Source organism: Henckelia pumila, chromosome 4, assembly GCF_033568475.1.
Source record: "Henckelia pumila isolate YLH828 chromosome 4, ASM3356847v2, whole genome shotgun sequence".
Lineage (NCBI taxonomy): Eukaryota > Viridiplantae > Streptophyta > Magnoliopsida > Lamiales > Gesneriaceae > Henckelia > Henckelia pumila.
The window spans coordinates 208,600,992-208,611,930 of NC_133123.1; the positions used below are offsets into that span (position 1 = coordinate 208,600,992).

At 34.2% G+C, this 10,939-nt stretch overlaps 1 protein-coding gene across 1 annotated transcript; it reads left to right on the plus strand.

Moving 5' to 3' along the window:
* The first annotated feature begins 397 nt into the window (after positions 1–397).
* Positions 398–2,837, plus strand: LOC140865663 (uncharacterized). Its single transcript, XM_073270377.1, has 3 exons — positions 398–648; positions 769–860; positions 1,365–2,837. Exon 3 carries the CDS (start codon positions 1,537–1,539, stop codon positions 2,554–2,556), a length of 1,020 nt encoding a protein of 339 aa, XP_073126478.1. The 5' UTR covers positions 398–648; positions 769–860; positions 1,365–1,536; the 3' UTR covers positions 2,557–2,837.
* The last annotated feature ends 8,102 nt before the right edge of the window (positions 2,838–10,939 follow it).

Genomic DNA, 10,939 nt, shown 5'->3' on the forward strand with positions numbered 1-10,939 from the left:
TTTATAATAGTTGAGCATGCTAAAAAAATCGTTTTTGAGGACACCATCTTTTCTTTTCCATTTTACCCCTCATTTTCTTTTTCTTTTTTTCTACATGTAGGCTAACTATCCACTCCGCCCACTAAATATAACTTCTCTCATCTAAAATATAATTTCTCTCATAAAATCATGTTGATTGTTATTGTGCACTCTTCCCACTAAATATAACTTCTCTCATCTAAAATATAACTTTTATCATAAAATCATGTTGATTGTTATTGTTGCTTGTGCATCATTTTACTAGTACTAGTATATATAAAATTTCTATTTATTTGAAATATTTCCACATTAAAATAAAGAGATGTTTATGTTTAGGGCAAGGGGCAGTTTTTTTGGTACAATCAACCAAATGCCGAAGGGCAATTTCGTCAGAAAAAAACTACCTGAAATACGTGGTGAATGAAATCAATCCTCCAAAGCCAATTTTTCTCACACAATCTTCAAAATTCTCACAAATCTTTCAAACTGAGAAAAAATATACAGAATTACGGAATTATTGATAAACAGAACGGATTAATTCGGCTCAAATGCTCGTGTATGATCAAACGGCCATTGTTCGCCGTTCTTGGATTCAATCACGGCGGGGCGCCGCGTGTTCCCGGATTCGTCGTACGTCATGGTTTTTCTGATTCGAATGGAAATTTGGAAAACGGGGGGATGGAATGAATTCAGGGTTCGAATTATTTTTTTGAAGAAATAAATTAATATTTTTATATTTTGTTGTTGCAGGATTTTGGTAGAGTTTAGCGCTGGATGAAGAGGATGGATTGTTTAAAATCGGATTGTTGCTTGGTACTTTTTTTTATTCCAGAACTATGAAGGTATATATGAATGGAAATCAGTTTTCTTCCTTTGATCTCTATATAATTTGTCTATTGGTTGTTTTGTGTCATCATCGGACAGGACATCTGCCTTTGAATTTTATTGTAGGCGCTAAACTTTTTAGGCAGATCCTTGATTGCTGTAGAAACCCTAGGGTTTTCTTCGTACCTTATATCCTATCATCTAGAAGCCCTAATTTAACTCTATCGAACTTTTTTTTTTGAATTCCTCTATTGAACTTTAAAAGATCAGAGATTGCTGATATTTATGGTTTGATTGCATCTAATTTGTTCTTGATTTGTATATTTTGATCATTTCTGATATTTAGTTTGTTAGCTCGATCTGATTTCGTATGACTCTATAATATTGGGCAGCATTTAAATTATAAATCTTTTTCATTCATTTTAGTTGTTGGAAAGATCCTGTTTTCACATTTACATTTTTCTATCGTATATCTGATTCTAGTGTCATGTATTTAATGTTTTTTGTTATGTTTGTTTTAGGGAAACTACGCTAATCCGATTTGTGGTTTTTGGAAAGTTTGAAAAATGTGAATACGGAATTCGCGTGACTGAGGATTATTACTTGGTGAACGTTTGAATATTCAGTGTGTTGATTGTAGTGTAAAAGTTGGCTAGAGCGATCAGTTTCTTGTGGATTTAGAAAGTAATAATAATGGAGACAAATGCGTGTGATGTTAATCACTTGGACACTGGTGCACTTTTGCCCCCTCGAAAGCGGCTCCTGGCCGAGTTAAAGAGACAGAATTCTGATGTTAATTCCCATGTGCCATCTACTTCTAGTAGTGGTAGGAACGAATTGTACTCTCCTCTTAATAACATGTTAAGATCCCAGTTGATTAATTCTAACCTTTCAATTGAGGAGATTGTTGAATCCTCAAGAAATGCTGCTACAGAAGCTGCAAAGGTTGCACAGGCTGCTAGAGCTAATGCTGAATATAAGGCAGCGAAAGCGGCAAAGGCTATGGCTGCTGCCAAGCTTGCCTTGGAACTCGTCGACATTCTTTCAGACAAGATGGCCGACGAAGATAAATGCCTGAAAAAGAACAAGATGAAGAAGCACGTCCCTGTTCAAGAATTGTACAATAAGAACAAAGAGACGACCAATTGTAGAACAGATGAGGAATTGGCCCGCAAGTTGCATCAGGTGATTAATAGCTCCCCAAGAATCTTGAAGAACTCGTCAGGTTCTGATACAATGATGCACAAGCATAAGAAGCTGAAGCTGAAGAGCTCAGTTTTTTCTAATCAACCTTCTATGGTTACAAGCAACAGTAATGGAGTAGCAGCAAGGGTAGAAACTGAAGGTCCCATAAAAGAAATAGACATGATTATGGTAGATTTGAACTTGTCAAAATCTGAGAAAGACCAGCAACCAGGAGCCAGTGATGGGGAAGAATGTCGGCCCATTAAAACTGGTCATTTAAAGTTAAAATATAATGATGTGGAGACACCACCTTTAAAGGATTCTTTTTCTGAATCATTGGATAGTATCAGTAAAAAGAGGGGAAGAATCAAGCAGAAAAAACTTCCCTTGAGCATTTGTAATATCAGGGATCAGACTAGCCCCAAAGAGAAGCTTAATTTGATGACTGTTGAAGAAGCATCTACATGGAAATGCCGAGCATTCAAAACCACAGCCTCTGTTAAGCAAAATAAAGTTATGCAGTCATAATGCTCATAGTTTGTTTTAAACGACTCAAGCTACCATGATAGAAGTTAATCGCCACAGTAGTCCTGGGTATGGTTTTTGTTACAGATGAGACCCTTTTCCATCGTCATCTTCTTGTTCCCTTTTTTATCTGCGTGTTAGTAGACTTTCTTGATTTGGAAATTAGATGTATAATGATCTGCTTGATGGATTGGATATATTGCTATGTATCTATCTATTGTATTACTGTTTCCTCAACTCTGTCTGTAATTGATACACTGGGAATCTCACATTTCTAAACTGGCCTTTTATATTTGTCAACTGATTCTTGCTTTCGTGCTTTAAATGACATTTGGGCATGTGCCATTTATCATATTTTATACAAATTCACTTTTGTGCTTAAATTCCAACGTGTAGGAATCATCAGTTGGGGGAAAAAAAGTAATGGTATGAATGATTTTGGATTACTGATTTTGACTTGTAGACCATATTCGGTTCAAATTTTTACTTGAAGATCATAGTTTGGATAACTGATTTTATGAACTTAAATGTGTTGTGTATTTGTTCAAATTTGGTGAGGTGAAAAGTACTTTTTACTTTTTTAATTACAAAATGAAGTTAAAGATAATTCAAATACTTCAAAATTTTATTAAATTAGTGCAGCGATAATCAACAATTATTTAGTAAATTAAAATTGTTCGTAAAATATTTTCTTTTATTTCTATAATACAAATTGAGAAGAAATTCGAGAATTGAGTCGATGGAGGTCGTAGCTTTGATATTGATGATTTGCGTGTATGAAAAATCAAGTTTTAAATACTGTTTAAGCATTTTCTTAATATTTTTGGTTTCTGTTTTCTTGAAACTGTCTGTCGCTGATGAATTTTGGTTTTGCTACTTGATCTTATTTCGATGGTTGTTGTTGTTGTGTTGGGAGTATTGTAAGTTATGTTTTGGATTGTTGTGAGTGAGTTCTTTTGTCTAGGAGTTGAGTTGATGGAGGATTCGGGTTGGTTGGTTGTAACTTGTGACTGTGTTATTGCGTTGTTAGGGACTGGCGATCTAGTTGTGAGCAGTCAAGAATTAAGTGTGGTGAATTGATACGTAAGCTAAAATGTTGGAGAAACATTGGTTTGAGTAGAGAAGAGTCTAGAAGTCGAGTTAAGCAAGCCGTTAGATTAAGCAAGCTGTGGTACCATTTTTGAAATCTTTCACTTACTGTTATGTTGCTTTTGAATTTGGTTATATTTTGAGTCGGTAGTGTAGCCATGACTTGACTTTAGTGTTTAAAATGCATGCTAGTGTGATAGGCATGACTTGAAAAGTGGGTTCTTGCTATGGACAGTATACAAAATTGTCAATTGGTTCTGCTAGGCTGCTATCACTAAGAAATTATTGTTGTTCAATCCTTGTGTTGTCGTGGCTTTTTCTAGTGCCAAACATGCTAGTGTGATAGACATGACTTGAAAAGTGGGTTCTTGCTATGGACAATATACAAAATTGTCAATTGGTTCTGCTAGGCTGCTATCACTAAGAAATTATTGTTGTCCAATCCTTGTGTTGTCGTGGCTTTTTCTAGTGCCAAACGTTCAAGATTTTGTTTCTTTAAGTTACTACTACATGGTTGATGAATGCAGTTAGCCTAGTTGCAGTAAGTTGTCGTAAGTTGAGGTATCGACTGTTTAAGTTACTGTCTTTGTCGAGTTTAAGGTCTGAGATTTGATTCTTGGGTATGAGTCAGAAATTGGGACTCGTAGAGGAGTTTTGGTAGAGGGTCGGACCTACAAATTTTTTGAAGAGAGTTAAATGATTTTAGAAACTTGAACAAGTTTAGTGAGACGATTAAGAATTTTCAGAACTTTTTGAGGGCAACAACATCCATTGACATTTATCATTTCTAAAATGATGTCTGAAATTATTTGTTTGCATGCAAAAATATTTTTAAGGTATGCCCTGACTTGTGAGAAAAAAATTAAGAAAATATTTGGCAACGAAAATATAATTTACGAAAGCATGTATTTTTATAGCGGTGTGTATAATTTAATTATTTAAAACTTTTAAGCATATCTTTCAATGATTTTTGACGGAGTTTTGACTACGACTAATGATGTAAGAAAATTTTGAACTGCGCTTTATGAAAAAAAAAGTTTTGAGAAATTTTGTTTTACTGAAGTTATCATGATAAGGAGAGTTAGTAGATAGTAGACGGTTATTAGCATACGATCGCTTATGAGGGAAAAAAATTTTGGGTATTAATGAAGGAATATAAGAATAGTAAAGTGTAAGTTGTGTGATGACTTAAAGATCTAAGAATTTGTAGGTTTTAGAACTTATCAGTGGCGGTAAGATGATGAAAATGCTATTGCTTGTGAAAGGTCGTTGGAAGAGCTTGATCATTTGTTCGAGTCTTTAGACTACTCTGATGAACGTAGAATCAGGCTGATCATATACCAACTGCAAGATGTAGCGAGAAACTGGTGGGTTGCGACAAAACGGTGTTTGGAGAACCGTGGTTCAGTAATTACTTGGCAGATGTTTAAGACTGAATTTTTTCAACGATTTCTTCCGCAATCTTATAGAGAAGATAGAGCAGGAGAATTTCTTAACTTGCAGCAAGGAAATATGACTATCGACGGGTATGTTGCTAAATTCTCCAGTTTGCTCCAATTTGTTCCTCACGTGATTCAGGATGAAGAAGTCCAAACGAATTTGTTTATCAATGGACTGAATCCGGAAATTTATGCTTGGATAGATGCGGGGAGACCGAATATATTGGCTGATGCTATTGACAGGGCTAAAAGAGCTGAAGCTGGTTTTATGAGACAGAAGGAAAGTTCAACCGTGCCTCAGCATTCCGAACAACCACAATTTCAGTCACATTTATCATCACATAACAGATATGAGGCAGGAGGTAGTGTTACTGGAAGTGAAGAGCGGTTAAAGAATTTGAGGCAACAGTTCAAGAAGTTTGGGAGTAGCTCTTCTAGCTCTAGCAGACCGAAGCAACTTGGTTTGGGTCAGAAAGCAGAATATGCCGGTGAATACTGTACTCACAGTGGAGGAAATCATGCTAGCGATGACTGCCGGGGAACTTTTGGAAAATGTCATCGTTGCTATCAAGTGGGACATTTTTCGAGAGTATGTCCTAATCCATGGGGAACGAGGAGAAACTTGAATGAAGAACCACCTCTTAGGCAACAAGCATCTACAGATACTTCGGTTCAAGATGCACCAGATGATAATATTACAGGTATATTTGAACTTTATGTAATTTGCCTGCATACTGATGAATCTGGGTGCATTGCATACAGAGATAACTGAGTAATTTATTATGTTTCATACACTGTATGTTGAACCTTTATCTGAAGTAGTTGCTATGTGCTAACCTTGGTAAACGACTATGAAAGAAGATATCAGTACTTGTATCAGAAAGCTGAATTATAGTTTGAAGGAAATCAGATTGAATTGAATTTGATTGTGTTACTTGAAATATAGTACGAGTTCCCAAATTCAGGTTCCACTTTATTTTGGGTATTGAATAAGTTTATGGATCAATCATGATTATTTGGGACGAGTTTAGAGATTTGATAAGATGATTACGAAAATCAGTTACAGTTGAGCCTTCTCTTTGATTTTACTGGATCTACTATATCATAGAATTATGACTCTTGAATTTCTTGATATCAATTATGAGGTTTTGTATTCGACCTCGATTGATTTTGATTGACTCTTATTCCTTGTTAGAGTCTTATTTTACTTCACTCGCTTAAAGTCGAGATGCAAGTGAGTTGTTTTCACTTTGCAGATTTTGTCGTTCAGAATATTTGATCTTTGGATGACCTCTACTTAAGTGAGTTTCTTTGATTATGAATTTCAAGATTCGTTGATCATTTGGTATATACATTCAGTATATTTTGATGATTTTGGGCTCGTAACTGATCGAAATTTGGATTCAGAGTATCAGTAAGAGTTTGAATTGATTGTATGATTTTCCAAAACTTGAGAAATAGAAAGAAGAAATTGGAAGAATGCTTGATCGACTAATTAAAGATCTGTTCCTTTTGTTCTTGAGTTCTATACAGATCATCAACCAGTCAGTATTGTTGCAATCCACACTATGATAGATTAGTTTGAAAAGATTAAAGCAATATTGAGATTAAATCAAGCGATTAGAATTGTTTGAGAATGCTAGATGAAGATATAAAACAAGATGGTAGATCAGAAATAATGGATTTTGAGATGAATATTTGTTTGATTGAGCCAGATAATCTAGACATGAAATATCACATTCTGGAAAAGGCACAATACATCAGATTTTATATCTATTCAGTAATTTGGAAATGTTGTATGAATTAATTGGAAATCAGTATTGGTAAAGGAAAATAGAGAATGATATGACAGAAATGAGTTTCCGATACGTACGTTTCCAGTAATACAATCAGAAAAGAAGAGACCGAATGATCTATGAATCAGTTTAGCAACTCTAAAGTCAAAACAAGAATAATGTTTTTGACAGATTTCAGTTCGAAATTACTCAAGTCGTCATGAGTTTGCGATTTGTATTGAAATAGATTCGTCAGATTCAAGAATTCGCTGGATTAGTAGTAATATTGATATGAGTTGCTAGATGTTAAGAAGTTAGTGATATGATAAAATTACAGGAATTGTTGAAATTTATTGTCGAGACAGAGACTTTAAATTTAGTTAGTAGATTGTGGCATCGATTTTTAGAAGTTCTGAGTATTTGATCGCTTTATACCACCCTTTGATCGATAGATTGTCTGAGGTGACTATCCAGATTTGAGGAAATGCTCAGAACTATAGTATCTGATTCGATACTAACTGATAGAGTTTGCCATTTTCTTATTGCGATTCCTGTAACAGTTATTCGATTGATATAGAGATAGTGTTTTTGACTAAGAAATGAGAAGAAAAGCAGAAGTTCCTTTGTGATAAGACAGTATTGCAAAAGTATTAACGATCAGATCAGATGTGGTTTGATAAAAGACAGAGAATATGAAGATTGATTCGTACTGAATTTGAACAAAACAGATTAGACAGACCCAGAGTTTGAATCTTGAACAGAATGTTCAGTGAGAAATATTATTTCCGAAGAAATATCTGATACAGAAGGAAATTTTATTATGAATAATCGATATAGATTTTAATCAGAAAGAAAGAATAAGATACGATATCAGAAAAGATATTTAAAGTTCTTAGGATTGAAATAAGAATTACTTGAGTCAGCTTTACAGTATACGTGATTCAGTAATTCGATTGAATGCGATTTCGAGGACGAAATCATTCCTTAGAGGGGAGGAATTGTAAGGCCCTGAACATATGAATAGTAATTACGGAATTAGAGATTTAAATTTCGTATTTGAAAAATATTCAATTAGGAATTTATGGAAATTAGAGATTTAATTTCTGAGCCAAAAATATTTAATTTGAGAATTTAGGGATATTTGGGAACTAAATTCCGGGATTCTTAAATTAAAAGAATAAAATATTTGGGTTGAATATTTATGAGATTGAATATTTTTATTATGAGTTTGGATATAAAGAGGATTTAATTTGAAGAAGAAACTTGAGCAGAGACTGAATTGCAAATATCGAGGTTTTAGGGGCTAAATTGCAAAAATGGGATTTGACTTGTCAACAAGGTATTTATATTACAATTTGCATGTGTATATATTCCCTTCAACAGTAGCAAGACCGAGAGAGAGATGATTGAAGGTTTCCAAGGACCGATTTCAAATAGCCAAGAACTTGGGGGCCAAAGTGCAAAATTGATATGCAAGTGGGATTACACGTGTGATGTTTATGACATTGCATGTATTCCATCAGATTGAGAAGCTAATTACAATAGCCAAAACCGAGAGAGGAGAACAGAAATTCCATGGCCGATTCCTTGATTCCAAAATTTGATAGAAATTGATCCGGTTGGTAGAATTTCAAATTGATCATATATTTGCGATCACGACTTCGAGTGCTACACTTTGACGTAAGTTTGGCTAAATTCTACCATGTTTTAATTTTAAGATGTTGGTAGAATTACGATTTGATTGTATAAACGTGTTCTAGTATATACGACGATAGTATATTTAAGACGGTTCGCAAAAAGATCGTCGTTTGGACATGTTTTTCAATTATCGATTAGTTTCTGAAATTCTGGAATTTTTAGGCTATTGGTTTCGTGTGATATGGATGGAATTGAATATGAAAATGAGACTAGTTGATAGATAAGATGGTGTCTATGCTTTTGGAATTACCGAATTCGAGTCGTTATGCCGTCGATTTTGTTTGTCGAATTTTTGAAAAATGCAAGTGTTGGATTTGAATGTGTAGTGATGAAATGATATTGATATGAAGTAGATATCAATGTTTGATTGATATTAAAAGTATTAGAATCATCGGTTTCGAATTGATTCGTCTTCGATTGGATTTTGGTTAATTGAACAAGATTTGAAGTTGATGAAACCTTGATGAGTTGAAATGAATTTGAGAATCTAATGTTTAGTTGTAAACACTTCAATTCAGATTTAAGTTGAAAGGTATCGAATTCGATTCGACGAGTCCGGAATGGAATTGACATGAGCTACAAGTTGAAGACAACTAACACCTTGGATTGATTGAGCAGAATTCTGGACAGCTCATGTTTGATCAAGTAGTGCAAGAGTTTCAGAGGTTTGAGTTCAGATTAAAGGTATGATTCGACATTAAATTCGACAGGTAGAATAACTCGAGAATGTGGTGATTTTCGAGTTTATTAAATCACATAAATGCATGATTAGTTGTTTTACTTAATCTTATGTGATCTATATGAATTACTTGCCTTAATTGATTTAGTTGATTGATATATGAGATGTTTGATTCAAACATGATTTTCTTATTGAGATTCATGCTTGATACTTATTTGAAATTAATGAGTATAGATTACTTTGAATTATTGAGTTGTGGTAGATTGGTTATAGAGTTGAGAGTAAACTTCTTGAGCCACAATTCTTTCGAAACCTTGAAAACAGAATCGAAAAGAAAATATTGGACGTGGTGAACTTGTATATGAGAGGCTTGAAATCTGACTTGATTTCTTTTTGCCACGACTCTCAGTATAGTGTTCACAGTCCAGGGAATACACGATTGTTACCACCTCGAGCGGGAGTGTAGGTGGGAGGCTTGATTTGTGGCTTTATTATATTCCCGGGATCCCAACGAAATGATTTTTAAAAATATCGATTCTGTGAGACTGGAATCCTTGAACCCTTGACGTATCTTTGAGTCTGTATATTATTGAATGAATTTTCTTTGAATGATATTCGACAGGTAAGGGTATCAATAAAGGATGATTGTAATAGTAGATTAATTGTTTAAGTTATATCTACTTGATTTATATAGATGTCTTTCATACTGAGATTTATTCTCACCGGAGTTATCCGGCTGTTGTTTTGCTTGTATGTGTGCATTGCATCAGGTTGAAGAGTAAGCGAGTCGGACTTGGCAAGGAATCGAGAGATTGAGAGATTAGAGTGGAGACTCGGATGTTAGAAGAAGTTTATGTTTTGTCAAACATGTTAGATTTGGATTCCAATGTTTAGATGTTAAAACATTGGTTGAGACTTTAATAGTTTTTCATGTTTTGATATTTGTATTAAAGCTTGAGACTAGCTTTTAATCTAGAAGTATATAATGTTGCTACCTTGAAATCTAGTTGAGTTACTTTTTGTAGGTTCTACATGTAAACTTGAGATTGTTTATGTGAAGAGTTGGAACTCTACTTGTTGTAGCATCTTATGATGGGGCTTTGAAGTTTCTTGTATAATTATGCTTCTAGTCTTGATGTTATTTTTGAGAAGTTGGCATGTACATGTTTTTATTCCCTTGGATAGGTGTTAAGAATTATTAGCATGCTATTATGTGATTTATACATGGAACTAGTAGCATGTATGAGATTCATGTTAGCTTGGTTATACCTTGTAGCTTGCCTTTAGATCATTCTATTATGAATTTGAGATGCTTAGGATGTTTCAAGATCTTTAAATTTTTCATAAGATAGCAACAACAGTTTCTGAATTTTCTGCATAGAACATTCTCGCTCGATCGGTGAACTTCAACCGATCGAGCGAGGCCATGTTTTATTCGGGCAGAAAGTTGCTGAATTTGTGCTCGCTTGATCGGTGAACTTTTACCGATCGAGCGAGGCCTTGTTATTTTTAAAAAAAAAAATTTTTTTTTAGGCCTTTGATTGCTTGATCTTAATTCATGTATTGGATTAAATGTTTAGTATTTCATCTTGTATAAATCGTTATGATTTGAGAGATTAGTGCCCGAGTCCTCACAATTTTCTATAAGGAGATTCTCCTTAACACAAATGATATAGTCGGAAATCTTTCGAGCAGTATTGTTTCTC

Coding starts and splice junctions, on each gene's coding strand:
- LOC140865663 (XM_073270377.1), top strand. CDS start 1,537: ATGGAGACAAATGCGTGTGATGTTAATCACTTGGACACTGGTGCACTT.